This window comes from Danaus plexippus (genome assembly GCF_018135715.1).
Source record: "Danaus plexippus chromosome 3 unlocalized genomic scaffold, MEX_DaPlex mxdp_30, whole genome shotgun sequence".
In the NCBI taxonomy this organism is placed as follows: domain Eukaryota; kingdom Metazoa; phylum Arthropoda; class Insecta; order Lepidoptera; family Nymphalidae; genus Danaus; species Danaus plexippus.
Genome location: NW_026869845.1, coordinates 411,359 through 433,252, shown reverse-complemented (window position 1 = coordinate 433,252; position 21,894 = coordinate 411,359). Strand labels below are relative to the sequence as shown.

The window sequence follows — 21,894 nt, the reverse complement described above, 5'->3', positions numbered from 1 at the left end:
GGTTCGATGTCTTAGCAATCCTATGTCAATATGATGTATCACTTGATATGACAGTTATTGAGGAGACACAAAATAAAGTACATTTGCCACTGTTTGCGATGAAAAGAAATCCACTTGTCTATCTATACTTTATCTATACGTTATCTAAGTACGTTACCATAATTGATTCATCATCTCTTAGATGCAAATACTTACATTATTATTTTTTTTAACAATATTTATTATACTCTGTATGCCAATATCTATTAAGTCTTTAGTAAACATTCACAAATACAATTATTTGAACAGATATTAACGTTGTGATTCACAAAAATTTTATACAACCTAAAAATAAATGAAAACGAATTAAGTATAAGTTGCTAATTTACAAAGTTATATATTATTATAATAAGAATAATTACATAATATAATTCCAATGGTTTTTTTCTAGCAGCAGTAGAGGAGGTCTCCGTCGGAGGTCAACATATACTAGCGGACGGCTACGGTCGGGACCTCACTGGTCCTTCGTGTTCGACCCAGCGGGCCGCCTTTGTTACTATTGGTCCATGGTGGTGTCGCTCGCCTTCCTTTACAACCTATGGGTTATCGTCTATAGGTTCGCTTTTCAAGAGATTAATGGTACGTAAACTCGTTCTTTCTTTAGTTAAGCTTGTCACGAAAATACATTAAAATAAGGCTATTTAGAACGCCATCAATAGCGAGCTTGTTATTAATCCACTTTCTTTGTATAATGAAATAGAGATCAAAAAATACGACCTCATTCAGTAATTTTTGGCCTTTAGTGTCACTGACTAAATAGTAGATCATCTCACTGTATATTCTATTATATTTATTTCTTTCTTCTACACAAAATGTATTAAAAGTATAGTAATATCATTCTTTTTATTTGTATTATATTATTATACCTTTGACCCAACGGTGTGTAGAATGTATTTCATAAAATTTACCCGTCTTCAATGCGAACATCAAATAAGACCTTCACAAAGTTAATTTCCCAAGAATAACAAAGAAATATCCACTCCTTGGATAAATACCAATTGTAGAGAATCCTTTTGTCTACGTCAGATCTTTACCGAACATATCTTCTTGGAAAGTTTGACTGCCGATGAATGAATTCTATAAAACGGTTTCATTTCAACGACGGACGGATCTGAATGAGGACGTTTTAGGGGATAAGAATCCAATTTTAATTCCTGATCTTATGCAAAAGACGTCTCCGTTTAAGATATCATTCTAGATTAGTACACCTACACAGGCATAAACTTTCCATTAAGTCCGTGGATAGTTTACGTTCAACTTATTTCGATAGGAATTAAATAACTTACCTACCTATACAGCTTCAAAGTTAAATGTATTTCAACGAAGACAATGTAATACTTTGAAAGCAACGTTCCGATTTTAACGTTTGAGTTTCATTGTACTATCACAGTTCCGCGATCATAATGGAGTCCATCCACGCGTGGAAATATTCATAACGATTTTTTAAAGCTAGTATTTTTTAAAGTATTTAATGCATAAAATATAATGAACAATTTTTTGTTACAGGTGAGACGTTAATAGTGTGGTTCTGCCTGGACTATTTCTCAGATTTTCTTTATTTGGCGGACATTCTATTTCACTTTCGGACGGGATATTTAGAAGACGGCGTTCTACAGACGGATGCGGCGAAGTTAAGGACTCATTATATGAATTCAACGACGTTTTACATCGACTGCCTCTGCTTGTTGCCTCTGGACTTCCTCTACTTGTCCATCGGTTTCAACTCCATTCTAAGATCCTTTAGATTGGTGAAAATTTATCGTTTTTGGGCATTCATGGACCGTACGGAACGACACACGAACTATCCAAATTTGTTTAGATCGACCAGTTTAATTCATTATTTACTAGTGATATTTCATTGGAACGGGTGCTTGTACCATATAATATATAAAAACAATGGTTTCGGCAGTAAAAACTGGGTGTATCATGATACAGAGACTGCGGATGTAGTGAAACAGTATCTACAAAGTTATTACTGGTGCACGCTAGCCCTCACTACTATAGGTAAGTTTTATTTCATACAACATACATTTATCTTACTTACTATACAGCATGAATTTTTTATGTTATAACTCTTTTATTTATTTTATTTTTTTTAAAACTAACATTTACTGTTAAATTCAAGATTTTTTAAAGGTAAATTAGATTTAATTTTTTTAAATATAAGTGCTACTAAATATTGCATTACATATTTTCCAAGGCGGTGTTATTTGTATGGACAAAAATATATAGATTATATCGGTTTGCAAGTATTCTGTAAATAGTTTATAAGGCGTATTGATAGCATTTTGAAAATTCCTTAATTTTTCTTTAACTTATGAACTTTTCTTTTGATATGTGGCGATGTCGTGAGGCTCGTCTCCATTATTTCCCTCTATATTCCAAATGATAATGTGATATTCAAGATATTTTCACTTCATAATAAAGACATATCTTCATCTCACTACATACTGTATCATGAACAATAATTCTTTCGTATATATTTTTGAAAGACAACATAAATATATTATATGTATAAATGCTTATAAGTTATATTCATGTATATTTCATTGCTTATTACATTTCTGACGAATAACTCGAGTACATACTTTAAATACAAAATAATATATATATTGAGAACACATTATTGTTGAGCCAAAGTTGTTCATATAGACATATTTTTTGATTTTAAGGAAATTAATACCATAAATTCTTTTTCTATACTTTTATAGACCATTTTGCATTATATTTAGATTGCGTGTCATTCGCGATCACAATATACATTTTTATAATATTATAATAAACAATAGTAACAAAAGTATATAAGAATAAAAGAGAATGTACAATATTTAATACAAAACCTACTGCCGTATAGATCACGTCTGCTTGGAATAGAGGCAAGAATGCTGGCCGCATTTCCTCTTTGAATAGCTATGCTAATTCATTGGGCGAAAAATGAGCCAGCCTTCTTGTCTCCAGATATTGCAATTTAACGGAAAATATAATAATTATTAGCAAAAGCCAAGTTTTTCTCAGTTTTATACTTATTTACAATCTTAAAACAATAGGACATTGTTTTAATATAGCATAATGCAATCAATATTAGCAAGGGTATTTATTCTACTTAATATTTATCTTTAGATATCAAATCTAACATAGGAAAATATATTATTACAGCATTTTAAATATATTAATTGTCTAACGAGGCCTCAAATAGTGACTTAATTGAAAAAACTTCCTTTAAGACTTGGACTTTGTATTGAAGGTTTTTTATACCGATTTATACCGTTTCATATTTTTATAACTCTATATATATAATAACTTTATGTAATGTATTACGCTTAAATACTTTTAATTTAAAGGTTAGCAGTCGTTGGTTTTGCGACATCTAAATTGTGTTAGAGCGTATTGTCAATTCTGTTAGAAAGAGCACTCGTAAGCGCACACTGAAGCTGACGTCGTTAAAGCTGATGGAAGCAGAGATTACTTTACGTGATACAATTTTATTACAACCCAACAATATATTCATCAAAAAATGTCGTAAAAAGCACTCAGAATTACATATTACATTACCCAATATATCGTGCAGACGCAGTCGGAGTGTATGGGGAAAGATTGTTTGCAATAACAGTTACCACATTATAGAAAGACGATCCATCGAGTCGAGAACTATTGAGTTCGAGTGGCTGCTGATATCTCGTTGTTCATCTATTTCCGATGTCCCAGCGTCCGCTTCTACTGAAATTTTATTTTATATCGCATACTTTGATCAATTTAAAAGTTTTAATTCTTATTTGTTTGTAACAATATCGTTATATTTAATGCCTACTTACTAGGAAAATTTAAGAAATAGTTAATTCAGGGAACGAATACAAAAATTAAGGCTTTGTTTTAGTACAAATTATACAATAGTAATCTTTATAATAATTCTCAATATATACAATATTTTTCTATCCGTACTAACGTTCGCGACGAATGTTGTGATAAATTATGATCCAAAATATTACAATATAGGGATCACGTGTTGTGCCACATTAAATTGTAACTACCTTTAAGGTTCATTAATTATGACAAATATGAAGAGATGGCTTTAAATTATTAAATAGACTTTATTATAAGACTGCAATTCGTGGCAAAATATTGCACCTCTGGCTTCTTTTTATTTTCTTTTAACGCTATTATAAATAAGCTGTATTTTTCCTGCAATTATCCTACTATTTATGGTCGCAAATTCCACGGCTAGCGACAGCCCACCGAGCCCGATACACTGTCTATTAAAGCTAATAATATCTCTGTCATGAACTATAACACTCTAGCTAAATTGCATTAATAAGGCATTATGCTATGCAGAAACATCTTACTACTTGTAACAAAGTAGAATAAAGAAATTTTATTGAAAGTACTACAAGAAGCTCTTTGAATGAAAATATTCACTGAAAGTTATTAATTTGTATAATAAAGAAAAATACGGATTTGTTTTCTGGGCACTTTGTAGGAATGTTGCTAAATATAATAAACTCGTAAAAGAATCGAGCTAGGTTTCCTGAGATCGGTGAAGATTTTAGTTTTGACGTCCACCAGGTTCATTATGTTACAGCTTTGCGTAAACCAGAACTTGTACCACAATACGATATACATAATAAATTAATATTTAAACATTATCTACATTATATAGAAATGTATGAAAACTTAATATAATGCACAAATAAATCTAAACTGATTTGTTTTCAATAGCTTTAAAGTCGTTATCATCAGTAAGCACGTCTGCAAACGTGCAATCCGACCAGTAATTGATTCTAATTAAGATAATGTATGCGTGATTGCTATTGTGATAGTAATTTTCATTTTAGATTTAATGTCTGCAGCGTAAAAACTAATTAGCTAAATTAATAACGTGTTGTGATTTCAGAGTATGCCCTGCGTTTTTTTAAATGAAAAAAAAATATACTTAAAACACTATTAACACATTAGCATTTTTTTTGTTTCATTTTTAACAGTATATTTAGATTTTTTTTTTATTAAAAACAAGCAACTATATTTTTTTTTAAATTTCTATGTTAAAATGAAAGAATTATAACAATTCATTATAAACTTTTGTAAACGGAAGCATTTAATTGACAGTCATTTTGTTTATGTCAACGAAACAGAATTTTTCACTAACCTTATCCCAAATTTTCACGCTTGCCTTTTCCATTTAAAATTCTTTCTAAAAACGGCTTTTCTGCCTTTTCCACTAAAAATTATCGTAAAAAGTAGGTAGAGGTCCCGTTTCACTAATTCCATTGGCCGAATCGAGGAAAATTTGAAAGAGAAAATCAACCGGATTTTATATAGAAGGTTGCAATCTAGGAGGAGAAGTAATCTTCTAAAAGTACACCTCTGTACCTCTTAGAACAATGGTCATTGTGAAATTTAACATACCACCAGTTCGTGTGTTAGCTCCAGCTTAATTTTAACCTCGTCACAAATACGGAAACGCCACGTGTATAAGGAACTTGTATGAACGAAAGGTGTAGTGTACTAGAAAACAATTACCCCTATAAACAAACATAATTGCTTTTTAAAATAATATTTGTTAACACACCCTTTACATGTGTATAGCTTCAAACTAATCAGACGCTGTATACGTTTCCTTAATAAAAACGAGTAAATTTCAAAAAGATGTATTGAAAATTATGTTTCAGTAAAAGTCTATTGAAAATAACATTTCACCGTGGTCCCATTTTATCAGCCTTTTAGAATCAACAAGGTTGATCGATTTCCTTCACATTGTTGTCCGAAAACGGCTTTATCAAAAACCGTTTTTCCATATAAAAAAAAATATTTCATAGCTCTCCATACTCTATGTGGCCTTTTTAGTTGCAGTCTAAAAAATTGTTTTTAATTCTATTGCAGAGAAATCGACTACATTGATAATAACAATACTCGTTGTTGAATTATTTAAAAATAAAAGAAAACCAAAAACTACAAGAAAAATAAAGTTAAATATAATAAGAAAATATGATTTTAATGATATTATCGATAACTTTCTAAAATATATATAAGATAGTATATTATAATTACAATGAACTAATATAAAAGTCACACGGATTTTTTCTATAATATAAAAAAAAATATATTATTTAATATATATATTATTTTAAATAATAAAAATGTATATGAAGATCATTTTTCCTTGAAGTAAAGTTTATAAAACATGTAATGCCTTCTCCAATACTTCCTATTTATAGTTTTCCAATATATTATATTAAACCTCTTACAACAACACTTAAGTATCTTGTTATATAAAAAAATATATTACTGTAACTAAGAACCTTGGTCTATACTTTTCTGATAACAAAGCGATACTTAATGTAGAATTTATAAGTAATGCAGTCATAGACAAGTTTTTTTTTACTAAGCTTTATGGACATAAAGTCAATATATTCTACTATTTAAGAGTTATATATTCGGTGATATTAAAAGAAATGCTATACCTTATAACCATTTTGTTCTGAATGCAGAGATCTTCAGAGTCAGAAACGTCTTACTGCTCGTTGTGTTTATAACATAGCATGTAGAACTGAATTTAAATCAAAAAGAAATAAAATGACTGCCTTGCTTTTAACACGAACAAAAACATGTCTATTACATTTTATATTGATCAAAAATTAATCCTTATACTCTATCGAATTTAACTCTATCAGAACGATTCAACGTTTTTAATCCACATTGATAATTTGACAAGATAGTAGAAATCCTGCAATGGGCAGGCTTGAATAGCTTGCTGATGAAGTGCCGGGACTTCATTGACTAGTTTTTGTATGGCACTGATTGATTTAAACCTACTTTAGGTCTTGAATAAACTTTTTCACTATAGATTTTTATTTAAAAAACGTTTTTTTATAAAATATAGCAAATTAAATTCACAGCTATTTTGATGTAACCAGTCATTGGAAATATATGAAACGTTTTATTCAATTTTCTCTTGTATTTTGTCCAATTCGGTATATTTGTTTTACAAATACCATTTTTCACGTTCGTATGTTCATACATGTACGTAAGTTGGCATATTTTTTTATTTTTTTTATTAGCAGTATTAAAATATAAAATAATTAACTTAAAAAAAAATAACTCTTGCCTTAATTATGTTTAAAATAAAAGCAGACCATAATAATGAGTACATTGTACGTACTAGTGTATACTAAAAATGGTCTACACATGCCAAGTATAGTGATTGTGATGGGGCACTTACCTGTTACGTGTGACCTAAAGACTGAACGGTCGGAATTTTTATAGAGAAGTAGCCCTTAAAGATGTTCGTTAGCGAGGCTAAAAATGTGCATTATTTTTATAAAATTAAATTAGCATTAATCATATAAGGCAGTTAAAATCTTTATATGTTTATTTTTTCACTTTCACTTTCCCAAATATATCCCATAGATGCAACCCTTAATTGATATGTAAAATTGACTAGACAAATCGTTACCTGTTGTTTTGTTACCCGGTGTATGTTTTTGGTTATTTTGATCTACTCAGAGATCTCGATCTGCCCAGTTTAAAGTTGAATTCAAGACATATCGAATACTCAAATCCTGACATACACAAAGTGCAAGCGAATTTGAAATAAGATGAATATAAAAAAATATTACGTAAATCTCTTCACAGTTTTTAACAATTGGCCTATCAATTTTATATTAACGAACGATCTCAAACATCCGTTGGGATTTCTACTTTATTTTTCAAAACAAACCAAACGTTAAAAATATTTCAATGAAGCTTATGATCTTCAATATTCTTTATTGCAATGTTTCCGCAAATCGTACCAATATACCAAGAGATCTGCTAAGTGTATGCACCGTTTGATTTGAGAATATTACATATATACGTTTATCAAAATGTCTTCAAAGATATTACAACAATGTTTTCTCCACTCAAAGCTAAAGATATACCCATGTCATGGCTGAAAGCGATCTGTCTTCTTGTTCGCCTGCTATTGTGCGGTTTTATACTCCTAATATCCTCTTATCGTTTGGATAAATTATGTTCAAAGTGCTCTGAATGTTTTCGATCAAAAATATATCATTCAAAATCCGTAAGCTTTTAACAAATTTGAAATGAAATCTTGTACTGCATAAAACATTTTACAATATATCCACAATCCGATTCTATGGACGAAACATTTCATTGAACGTAAAATATATACATACACGTTTACTAATTCATCTATATATATGGTACAAATGTTAAAATTTTTAACGTAGCAATCCAAAAAAGACTAAAATTAAATTGAAACAAGTGGAGCTCGAATAATACATATAATTGAAAATTTATATATAACGATTTAAAAGTACCATTTTATTTCCATTTTCTGTGAATGTAGGTAATGTATATTTAAAGTCAATATTACCAGAGCTTCATAAATACAGTTCTAACAGGTCCGTGGCGCGCCGCAAGACGGTGCGGTGTCGGATGTAGTGGTAAGATCAAAACCGAGCTATTTGCTCTTCCAAACTTAATACAATTACATACCAACTCTAGAATTTCAATCAGGCGTCTTATCTTACTATAATATTTTTTTAACTAAACTCCTTAATTTGTTAACATTAAAATTTTCCATATAATTTTCCAAATTAGTGTTACGTATTTACAAAATAAACAATGAAAATGAATATTAATTCATATTATCATTAATTATTAATTGTATTTTTTTTACCTTGTACCTGTTAAGATATATTTATTTAAATTTTATTGCTATTCCATATTTGAATAAAAATTTCATCACTAAAGACTTCTTTCTCATTTGCCTGAATCGATTTTAATGGGACACTAAGATATTAAAAACTCTATAATAATAATCTACAAAAACATTGCTCGCAATTGATAAGAAATAAAAATGATATCAAATAAGCTTAAACATTTCAAATCGGTTGGAAATTACTTAAAAAAATACTTTTAAATTTTAGAATCGAAACTTGGCCTCGTTTTGAACAATCACAAACAGACGATGACGCTTAAAATTACGATAATGAATCAAGTTTAGGAACGGGTCTATCGATATTAACTGACTTAAGTGAGTTAAATCAAATCCACTGGAAAACTTCTAATAACTCACTCAATCATTTTTTTATTAAACGTTCAAATACACGTATACCTTTAGGTAACAGATGTTTGTTTTTAATAAACTTATGTATACGTTTTTTCAACTCTTCATATCGGTTTTGCATAACTTTTGATCTTTTATTTCAATAAAAATAAAACGGTGTAAAATAAACGAAACGAGGTAAAAAGCTATGTCACTTTGGCTTAAAAAGGTTCCTGGATCAAACGTATTTGCTAAGTATCGTGTTTTTATGCAATGTTTTTCTAAAACAAACAACAATCTGTGTAGATAACTTTTTTTTTTATTTGTTTTAATCATTATGTTCATGCTTAAAAATACTCATTGCTTTTTAAAATTCATTTTTCTATTAAATCGTGTAAAACAACTATTGAATAAAACCGAAAATCCTATGTAATCTTAATCAAATTGAAAATTTTGTGAGGAATTTTTTACTTGGTACAGTTGAAAACCGTGAAAATATTCCAAGACATTAATAGTTCGCACGCCATATCAAACAGACCTGTATTTTAACGAATAAATCGACTAGGAAAACTCGGCTGTCACGAGATTCGTTTCACTCCAAGTGAAGTATTCTACTTCAATGACTTAACATTCGTTCTGAAATTATTATTTTTATAAATAAAAATTAGAAATGCAGTCATAAAATTTGAGACTTAATTAGCAATTAGCTTTTAATTCTTGAGAATGATTTAAAGATTTAACATGAGAGGATAATAACAGTCGTAGTATTGTATTCTTAGACGATATAAGCTCTGTTTTATGTACAAGTACATCCCTTTTTTTAAAAAAAGCTAATATTTTGGTTTCGATAATGCAAAATGGTCTTCTTTAGGATAAAACGAACACGCAGGCACAGCACGAAATTATATTATATACACGTTCATGATACCATTAAATCCGCCTTAGTATTAATAAAAAATAGAAATAAATAAATAAAAGGAATTATATTTAAATTCAAATTTTATTATCACATTTTATAAGTTAAAAGTGTAAACAGAATCACTTAAAATATTTATAAACGGTTTAAAAATATCCTTAACTTATTCGCTTTGAAAGACTTACCGATGTCACGAAAATATTTACATTCATTGCACATTAATTTTTTCTTTTGACAACGGAACGTGATTCATTCGTATACCGATCGTGCTGTGTAAACAGTCGCTGTGACGAGTTAACGGAAAACGCTTCACCAACACGCGTGCGGTTTTGGTCACGGTTTTCATATAAAATGCTTACAAATTATTAACATATGCATGCTATTAATTTAACATTCAGAGACGTGATGGTAATAAAATGTAATTAATACGTCCTTACGAAATTTCACAATACTACCATGTGAGAAGAGATTACCATTGAAATTTGTTTATTATAAACATTTCCATGTATTGTGGTAGCAATAATTTCGTTCGATGAATAGTTATATCTAATGAGACATCGGTACATAATATAATTGTTTTATAATTATGATGTTGTTTAGGCTACTAACTCCGATAATTGTGCATACGCTCTCGCTTTACTAATCAATTCCAAGAACCAATTCCAATATATGGTATAATAAATATCCTTATATATATTAACAATTTATATAAAGAAGTTTAGCTTAATGCTTTAAAGCTGTATTCCCGTTTAATAGTATTGAATGTGTGTGTATTTTAATCAATTTAAATTGATTACATCAGGTGATCTGCCAAGGCCGAGGAGCAAGGGAGAGTATGTGTTTGTGATCGCTCAACTACTATTCGGTCTGCTTCTGTTTGCAACAGTTTTGGGACACGTCGCCAATATCGTCACATCAGTGAGCACCGCGAGAAAGGAATTTCAAGGTATCATGACAATCAAGCTTTTTTAAAGCTCCTTTCTGAGTTATTCCAGTATCCGCTTTAAGCGATGGTTTTGCATGAACTGTTTATGTGAATGTATTGTTAGACAATCACGTGAATATCAAAAGGGTGATTTTTTTTTACTTAATTTCTTTATAAGAACAACCCTAGCATAACAAATTACAAGTAACTTTATACGGCTTATTAATATCCAGCTCCGCAAGCGAAATTGAAGTATAAACAATAATAAAAATAAAATGTAATAACAAGCAAAAGTTCTTAATTGAAACAGTTCATTAATGTCATATTTTTATAGTATTTTTGTTACATTTTAAAACATTTTTATATGTATGCATTTACTTTAATTAAAACGTATGTATTATTCGATTTCATAAAATTTTAAGATATGTTCAAATCAGCGATGACAATTTACAATATAAATTTTTTATTGAATATAAAAACATCACAATATTCTTGATAATATCAAAGCATCAAAAATGAATGTACGATAAATTTACGAGATCGTTAAAAAATATGTATGCAGCAAATGAAATATATTTTTAACATTGCAATTTAACCCGTACCTCTATAACCTCTACCCGTGCTATTGTGTTGTATACATAAGTATAAATTATAATAGATTAGTATTAAAGTGATTCTAATTTGGGCCGTCTCTTTACGAGCATTGTATGGGAGCTTTATTTCGTGTACAATGATTTACGGTCGCCGGGGTCCGACGCGTTCAATTATAAGCATGATTGAATGTTAACATCCCAATAATATGTGAAAGGCTGTAAACATTTCATATTATCCTTTAACATGAACATACTCGCTCAATGAAAACAAATCTCTCTCTATCTTTAATTTATGAGGACAGTTTTTAATTATTAAACGTTTTTAATATTCTGAAGCGATTCTAATTAAGGAATATGAAGTAGCCCGTAGCTTTTTAAAGTCGTAATCTAAAACTTGAATAAGGTTTATAACTAAAGGCATGAGGGTAGGGATGGTTTTAATGTGCTAAGCAGGTGGCCGTGACGGCACGCGCGTCTACGTGCTACGTCTCGACAAAACAATCTCCTGCCGCAATCACCTTGCTATTGCCAAATCTTTCTCATTTCCCGCTCAATTTTCCGCCTTATTTCACAATTACAGACGTCGACAGGAAACATAATGCTTATATAAGTTCATTAAATATTACGCTATTTATATTTTGAATTAAATTACCACTTGCAACTAAACTAAACAATACTTGATATTAAAAAAAATTATATAAAACTTCTTGAGAATGGATCGCGCTATAATCAATGCAAAGGATAGTATGAGCATAGCATTTTATAGAGAAAGCGGCAAAGTGTCAACAACTTTAATTAGCACTGCAGCTCGGTTGAAAAGACAATGGCGCCGCGACGACAGAGAGCAGGCTGAATCCGTGACCTTCCTCGTCGGCGCTGCAGCGAAATAGGTCAGCGGCTTGAATGCTATAAATAGCTTGGCGAAAGTCGGGCGCCGCGCCCCATACCAGAGGGAGCGCAGCCTCCCGCGTCCGCCTGCCATCGATCGCTCCGTTCTCCCTTCCGAAGGCTATGCTATGGATAGCAGGTGCCCGCCACTCGAGCCTAGAAATTCGACAGCGAATTGATCTCCGTGCTTGCCGGTCGACATCCGCCTTGTTAATTTAACAATGTCAAATGCTAAAATTATTATTTTTCTACACTAACATCATATTTATCTCCAATATTTTACATTCATACTTTTTATACATACATTTATATGAACATAAATCATTTAATTTTTGTTACATAACCTCAAATTTATATTATTTTTCCATATTCTTACGCTGTTATAAAAATAAACTACAAAAAGCTCTTGTATAAAGTTGTTACAGTTTAGTTAAGCGTAGGAAATCTCCAGGGATTGCTAGTTTGGAGAAGATATAAAATAAACAGTCGGTTGGCTTTTCGACGTGGGTACGACTGCGTACCTTTTGTCCATTAAAGCAACCTTGCATGATTTCAGTGAATTTCCATTTAAAAACAGCCTTTATAAGAATACCAATATGTACTAAATACCTAGTCAGCTACAGTGAACACTGAGTATTCGGTGAGGTTTCTCTTTGTTATTTGATCTATTCCCATTGTGTTCCGTTACGTCAGAAATGTTTAGGCATGAAAGATAGTCAGCGAAATGTAAATTTGATTTCCTTCAAAACTATCGTACGTCGGAATGTGATTGTCGTCATATATATGATTAAAAATAAAGAATTACATAGATACAAAATATTTTGACAATTAATCTTGATCCAATGTTTTCGTATTAGTAGCGTTTAAAGAATTATTTATTGAAATGATTTATAGTATATTTATATCTACATAATATTCACTATTATACAATCCGATTATTGTAATCCTATTTGTTTGTATTACAATTAAATTACTACAAACGTCAGCGGCGCTATAAATTGCCCTGCGGGAAGATAGCTATACCCGATTTGAATATATATTGTCAATTATAATGTCGTCTAATTATAAAGAAAGTTATACATCATTGTTTAATTGACAAAGAAATTTGAGCTATGGACTGACATACATTTTTATGGATTTATATTTTATCATGAGTTTTTTTTTCTAAATATTATATGATATCGGTATATGTGGATTAGTTTTGATGATTTCTAGTAAAGAGATATTTATTATTTTTAGTATTAGTACATTTTTTTTTTAATATTATCTTTGTGTCGATATGCGAAATACTAGCGCTGAGCTGAAAGATTAACAAATCAGATACTTCTAGATTTCTACTTATGTTACTAACTTATTATGTAATCGAAAATTGTATATAACTCCCTAAGTTAAATCACGCCAACAATTAAATTAATTCTCTTTCAACAAAAACTTCGTAAATGTTTCTTTAATTATTTTGATAATCTAAATCAATTGAAACTTTATCCAATAAAGTTTTCAATTTAATCTATAAAAAAGGCAAGCAATGAGGATATAATTGTTCCCTGAAAGTATAAAAAGTATTAACTTACTTTTTTAAGGTAAGGAATATCTAAAAAATTGTAATTAATTAAAAGAATGCTTTCATTAGTTGACAGATGTTAGAAGACAGATGCAATGTTTTAAATCGGATGGAAAAACTGTTTCTGTTGTAAAACTAAACATGTAAATGCATAAACCCTCATTGCTGAATATGAAAAGCATAAATAAATGACTAAATCAAAATTGTTAGAGATATACCAAAAAAAAAAAAGTCAAACTATTATATTTTCCTGTTAGGAACCTTAAATTAATCCAACACAAAAATGTAATATTTTATATTGTTGTACTTTTAACTTGTAAGAACTTGATTGAAAATTTTCCGAAAAAAATAGTATTTAACAAATATCGACATCCCCAATTTTAATCTCTCCAATTTTTTTACGAATTTATGACGTTTTATAAATGGACACGATATATTTGAACACTTTGCTCTTGCATTAACACCTTATTCAGGTCTACGTTACGTTTCACACGGACACTAGTATTGATTTCTAAAAAAATATATTTAACCATTACCGTATATATTCAGGTTAGGCAAATGAAACAGACAAATTTATTTTTATTTAAATATATAATTTCCATTACCACAACAATAAATAGAAACCTAAATTAACATAAAATTTGATGGGGGACTCCTAAATTATTGTTATATTAAACTGCGCATAGAAATACCTAATCATCTTTTTAAAATTAATCGTTATCTTTAAACTTAGGATAAGTCAAATAAACTTGAAATTGTAATCATTTGGAAACTTTGTCTTTGATACACGAAGCGTCCAAGTTTAATTTCACTTCATAGCTTATTAGTCTCAGGATACCTGAGCCTGAACAAAGGCTTGCGACCTCTAATTCAACCTTACGCCCCATTTTAGTTACTTTATTGTCGAGAGAAAAAAAGGATAATTCATTTATTACAAGCAATTGATTTCTTTACTACTGATATAATTAAACCATTTTTAAAATTTTCTAGCGAAACTTGATGGTGTCAAGACGTATATGCGAATGCGACGTGTACCTACACATCTCCAAGTCAAGGTCATTAAATGGTTTGATTACCTGTGGTTGACCCAAAAGTGTTCTGATGAGGAGAAAGCGGTTTCCTGTCTACCAGATAAACTAAAGGCAGAAATCGCAATAAACGTTCACCTGGATACTTTGAAGAGGTAAAAAGGTTTACGTTATCTCTGAATAACCAAATATTAAAAGTCTCAAGATAAATAATATTTCACAGAATCAAACGAAGTATGAAACAATATTACGTAATACTCTGAAAAAATACAATCATATTGCAAGTCAGTGACAGCACTTAATGCTTAATATTCCGTGTCGCATAATTACAAAACAGAAACATTCGCTTTTTACGTCCATGAATTATTCAAAAGTGTTCCATCATACGATCCGTAAATTTTGTAGCCAAATGGCTCTCTGGAACTTTTTGTTTTTGAGTTAAATAAGGATGGCATATTATTTCCTGCACGTGTACATTATCGTGTCAAATTGAAATGAATTTTGTGTTCGACCTCAGCGATTTAAACTCGTTATCTACGGTTGAGAAAATATAGTACGATAAAGTTTGTAATATTTTGCCAACAAGAGAGCAAGTACAATTAATTTTAACGCCTTCCTTAATATTGTTTCATTTATTTTACGATACAGAGTGGAGATTTTCCAAAATACTGAAGCTGGTTTCTTGTGCGAGTTAGTTTTAAGACTTCGGCCAGTATTATTTTCGCCGGGTGATTATATCTGCAGGAAGGGTAAGTGTTATTTATATAGTTACACTAGTTACGACATTCAACGTATCCTTATATAATAATATATTTCTTAAGGTGAAGTGGGCAAGGAGATGTACATAGTTAATCGAGGCAAACTCCAGGTAGTAGGTGACAACGGAAAAACAGTGTTAGCAACACTCAAGGCTGGTTCTTATTTTGGCGAAATTTCCATTCTGAACATGGGCACAGCAGGTAAACAACTTGGTAAATATCGCCACGGCCCGAGACGCCACGCCATTTTCTACTCTATTCTTTGAAAAGTTCAAAAAGCAAAAAAGCAAACGTTTCGAGGAGACGCTGCAATCAGGCCGAGGGAGCGGCCACGACGCTACCAACAGGTTTTGGGACATCATTCTCGAACAAACATTACTGCTTTTTGAACACTTTTGCTATCTGATGAAAAGATCATTGACAACGATGGCAAATGTTACAATCGTTTAGCGGTAATGTGGTTCTGTGAAAAAGTGACTGTATAAAGAGCTTCGACATTTTATTATTTTTTATAACATTTTTATGCCTTAATACCATTTCATATTTAACATAAGCAACCAATTTTCTAAATTATAACTTTTTCAACAATAAATAAATCATAAATTTTATGCAAGCCATATTTATTTAATATTTTATTTATATAGATACTCATATTGCTTTCACTGTAGGACTCGAAGCACGGGCTCGTGTTGTTTATTTTGCTTTGTAGTTTCATCTCCTTTGGTTGTATTGAAGGCAGTGTCCCCGACCGCTTTGCATCCTCCCTGAATATTTCATATATTTGGCGTGACCTCTTGGTGCATGAACCCCCAACAACATTTTAATGTACTTTGTTAACATTTACAGAAACAGCGGCAACACATAAAGATTTTTAGTTTGGCTATCAATGCCTTAAATAGACATTGTCAAAGTTGTAGAACTGCTTAGTTCTTTTATTGATAACATTGTAATTTATATCTTTTTTAATACTTTTTAACCCTAACGCTTTGTCTTGAAGCACAAATCGTTCCAATAGACTCGCTTCTTATAGTTATTTTAAAACTGTTATGACTCTTATATCTTCATTCGTTTCGAATGTCTTTTCAAGACTGATTACTGTTATGTCTCTGTAACTTGTCTAATTAAACTTCTTCCTCTTAATCTAATGTCATTTTTGTGTATTGATATCATGAACGTTTTGGCTTGGAATACTCTAACGAGTCCAAATAGTTCACGATTGGTATTTGCCAAACACCGGTTGGCACGGAGTGTGTGGATGACACGTCGACAGGCAACCGGCGGACAGCGTCTGTGCGCTCCGTTGGCTACTCGGACCTCTTCGTGCTCAGCAAGAAGGACATGTGGGACGTCCTGAAAGAATATCCTGCAGCCAGAGTCCGCCTTGAATCCATAGCAGTCAAGAGACTCGAGAAATATAAGAAAGCGCCTTTAGAAAAGGGTATTTTATATTTTTATGAAGTTAATCATAAATTATATATCAACATAACATTTTGCTTTACTGCAGTGGCTATGGGTCGTTGCCAATCGACACCAGGATTGGTTGAGACCAGTGGACGCGTGCCCATTGAGGATATGCAGCTACCTCCCGCACCTATTCTGCCGCCAATTCAATCTACTCATCCGCCTTCTTACCGGGACCAGCTATATAGGTTATATACTTTTCTATCATAAGTTATTTAAAATAATATCAAACTAACACAACGGACCTCTTATTAAAATATTTAAAAAAATATATTTCAAGGTAATTAACGTCCATCTGAGTGTTACAATACGAGTCAACTTAGACACAACATTAAGCAGAATTTTACTTCACGTCAAGAAATTTTTGAACATATTGATTGATGAGAATGTTTGTAATAATTTTCTTTTTTTCAGGAACTTAGTTTCACAATCCATATATAATATATTTTTTATTTCAGTTCTTCAGTAAGCCCCCTTCGTGTAGCATCACCAGTGGCGTCATGTGCGTCGAGCGCTCGGAGTAGTGCAGCGGGTGGTGGTAGCGTGGCAGCCAGTATTGTCGCACCTCGTGTTCTTTTAGACTCCCACGAAGTCCTTGAATGTGAAATCAAGAGGCTAAGGGAACGTCTCTACACTGTTGAAACAGAAAACGCTGCCATGTCAGCAAAATTGAGTCAGCAACAGTGGGAGGTTGATCAGAGGTAACCTATTAAAACCATATTGTTTAGACATGTCGTAATTTTAGATTATTTTTCTAGAATTAGATTCTTAATTTTTAAATGATTCCGTAGGTTGCAAGAAATCGAGATGCAGATATGCGGCGGCAGTTCTCTTAGTTCGCAGGAGGAAAACGAAAGGAATCGCGAAAGTATCATTTAACAGCGCGCCTCTCTCGAGCGTGTGCACTTCGCGCCGCCACCTAGCCTCTTTGTCTGCTGACTGCCACCGTTTCCCTCCCCCCACCCAAACTAAACCGTACGAACCGAACTCACTACTACGAAGTTAAGTGTTTTTATGATAAATAATATTTAAATACGAATTAACTTTATCAAATTTATATACATATACTTAGTATATACAACTCGCTACAATTAACGAGTGTTCGTGGAGTGAGATTTTGAAAAGACAATATTATCTTTAATGTTGTTTAAGTCGATGTATGAAGTGAAGTGTGTGATGTGGAGGTTGCGGTTTGCCGCCCCGTCTTTATTTCTCTATTTTCATAAGACCTTATAGGTCACCAGAGTCACTATCTCTTGTGTTTTATATCACATATACAATGTGCATTAATTATTATCTTCAAATTATTACTTTCATAAACAATTATTGTAATTTCCAATATAATTTCCCGTCTGAACTATTATTATTGACGGTGTAATTATAAATATAGTTTTCCTATACTATTCCATCATCTGATTTTGTATTTCCACAGCTTAAGAGACATGTGTATCCTACCACTGTATTATTTATATAAGCATTTTAACAATCTGGAGCTTTAATTATCTTAGAGTCCCTGTGAGTTAGACGAGAAAGCGTTTTATTATTAATTTTGCTTCTAAATTCTTGTGTGAAGGTGTATATCGTCGGTAGGATTGTTTGCTAATTCGATAATTCCAAGTATATCTTCAGTAAATGTTATTAAATTTGAAACAGTTCCGATACATAAAGATGCATAGTGTATTGTAATTTGTTAAATAAATTTAACATGTTAAGGGAGTAGCTTAACTTTTAGCATCGGATCGGGGATTAAATCACTACTGCCAAGTAAATAATAAGTAGTTAAAGTGTTTTAATGTAAAAATATTAATCAACTGACAATGTTTTGTACTTAAATTCTTTATATTGTACTAAATTTGTTCAGAAAATCGTTATTATCATTGATTCTTCTACGTAAAGTAAGTTTTTATTGTTGTAACATAAGAAATATTTTCTTTGAAAGGAATAAGTCGTTTAAATATTTATTGTATTATCGTATTTAGATTTCAAACGAACCAGGATTGATTATATAATAAGTATCTAATGATAATGTCCTAATGTTAAGGAGAAATGTAAATATTTATCTATGATCCGTATTTGTAAGCTGCTGTTTTTGAAATGGATTAGGTTTTTTAGCCATGAGCTGTTCAATGTGACGTGAACTACGCGCCATGTTGGAAGGAACCAATTTTTTAAAGAATAAAACTTAAAGTAAATTATGTAGACAGTTTAAAAATATTCTGGCCACCTATTTATTATATTGATTGCCGATATATATAATATCATCTGTAATAGATAGGATTATTTAAAAGTCAATGAATGATTCAGATTGTATCGATGGGACGGGAAGGAAATTGACGAAACATTAAATGGCGACACAGTTTAGACGACCACTGCATTACCGGATTAATGGCATGATAGATAGGACACAATTTTTAAATGTAAATAAAAAAATTATTTATTGTTATATATTCCTTAAATTTTTCTTCTTATATTTCTCGACTATAAATTGGTAAGATGCATTATCGATACAAAAACGCCGTGCTTTTTGTCATGTAACTGTCTAAGTATCAGACCCAGGAACCGGCAACGCTCCGGTTCCAGATGTTTCTTTAATTAAATACTTTGTGTTCACGATCAATTTGATGAAGTGTGGATGCTCGGACGTTGGAATGGATTCAGTAGTTTTACAGGAACCAGGCTTGTGGATCTTGAGAATTCAATTATGTATGCACTGATTCATTTTATTGTTAATAAAAAGATTACGATAATAAAATTTGTTTAATTTTTTTATGTAAATATAGAGTCAAAACCACGGAGGTTTTGCATGATAACATCTTATTTCGTTTGTTACACATATTTTTTCACAAATATGATATACCTGTTGATTTTTTTTTTTTATAATTCTGTTTTTAAAACTATTTTTGGCATCTTTTCTTTCAAATAAATCATTGTTAAAAGTGTACTATACTCGTAAAATGTAAAAAAATTATATAAATGGAAAAACATCCCTTTACTACATTTAAGAATTAAAATTTTTCTTGTTGAATTTTATAGTTGTCACTTAATACGGAAAACCATATATATTTCTTTCAATTGACTATATTTTCCTCCTCATTTGGTAAAGTTGTTTAAATCCGTATAAATACTTCCAACTTTATTACAATTTCAAAGTCGTAATTTATATATTACCTAGGTATATTCACAAAAACCAATATTTCTTGTTGGGAATAAGTATTACTTAGTCTCTTTTGACTAATAAACAAATCCTTAAATTAAGAAATGTTTAAGACCTATTTATTCATAAAAAAATTGTCCATCTCCTCAAGAATGTACAATAGTTATTGTTTGTATTTACAAAGTAAAAACGCCAACTATTTTTTTCTTTCTGTTATATTTCCTTTTACTATTTCTATAAACTTACTCAACTAAATATTAAAATATGAAACTATCATGGACTATATAAAATTTTGAATACGTGATGTTTTGTAAAAAAAAAAAACATAAACCATAATCATACATTAGCAAATATGAGAAAAAATTACATCTTAATATTTATCAAACGAACTTAATATTAATAAGAAATAAACAAAATTGCAATTGTACACAAAAGAAACCATTTTATCTCTGCAAGGCTACTTGAAACCGGTGTATTAATATTTTAAACCGGGCTACACGAAATTTCCTTCGCCTTCGCAAGTTGTGTCAAATTCTTGGTTGTTAATAACTTTGTTGTTTTTTAAACGAAATATCATATAAAAAGAATGATAGAAATATAAACTTGCTCGAATTAAACTAAACATAACTAGAACTATGTTATTTTCTAGGTTAAATTCATCTAAACGCTTTGTCTATACTAGTTTCATATCATAAAACCTTGATGTAGGATGCTCACCTAATCCCCAGTATTCAACCTGTGCCGGTAATGATTCTGCATTTCTAATTTCTTACAGCGGTTGCTTTCAAAGCGACTTTGTAGTGTTCATTTAACATATTCAGATCTTGACATTTTAGTTTTTTTTTTTTACGTTTTATTTACATGTAGTGGTCGTATTAATATTCAGTCTTTATTTAAAGTTACCAGGGTACAGCGTATTGTGATGTAAGAAGACAAAAATATTAAATCTATAAATCGTGTTATAATATATATGTGTAATTATATTATACTGAATTTAATATATTTGTTTTGTGAAATAAACTTTTTTTATATTTGATAAATTTAAATTTATACAGTAAAATATGTCTATGGAATTTTCTTCTAGAAGCTTCGAACTTTTTTAACAACTGTTCCAATGAATAATACCAAAATATGATATGACTTTTATTGAAATTCTAAATATTATATCATTTTATTTCAGTTTAAAACATTTTCCAAACAATTTATAATAATCCACTGCATTCCATTAACGGCGCCAACGTAAAATTTTTCTTAAATCTTTTTACCGCAGTGAGATTGTCGAACCCTCTCTTCGCTTTTATTACCCCTATTATCTTCCAGCATCTCCACAGACTCATTTCTTTTAAAGTTAGCGGACGGAACTCTCGAATTATAAATAAAAAATATTTCTTCGGTGTATTCAAAACAATTTAGCCACTTATTTTATTGTCGAAGAAGAATCGCGAAGTCAAGAGAATTTAAATATGATCCATTTCCTTTGACTTAAATCCTTGAAATATCAAATAAGCCATTAACGAAGCTAATGTAA

The 21,894-nt window shown here is 30.7% G+C and overlaps 1 protein-coding gene across 1 annotated transcript in view; it reads left to right on the top strand.

Annotated features, from left to right (window-relative positions):
* LOC116765227 (cyclic nucleotide-gated cation channel alpha-3) overlaps positions 1-19,629 on the top strand; it is a 59,816-nt gene extending 40,187 nt beyond the window's left edge. Inside the window, exons 5-14 of the mRNA XM_061526942.1 lie at positions 434-618; positions 1,546-2,043; positions 10,801-10,944; positions 14,956-15,148; positions 15,642-15,742; positions 15,815-15,952; positions 17,022-17,189; positions 17,256-17,400; positions 17,671-17,913; positions 18,004-19,629. Of these exons, the coding sequence (XP_061382926.1) occupies positions 434-618; positions 1,546-2,043; positions 10,801-10,944; positions 14,956-15,148; positions 15,642-15,742; positions 15,815-15,952; positions 17,022-17,189; positions 17,256-17,400; positions 17,671-17,913; positions 18,004-18,091 (1,903 nt within the window). The 3' untranslated portion in view covers positions 18,092-19,629. The remainder of the gene's footprint in view (positions 1-433; positions 619-1,545; positions 2,044-10,800; positions 10,945-14,955; positions 15,149-15,641; positions 15,743-15,814; positions 15,953-17,021; positions 17,190-17,255; positions 17,401-17,670; positions 17,914-18,003) is intronic.
* The last annotated feature ends 2,265 nt before the right edge of the window (positions 19,630-21,894 follow it).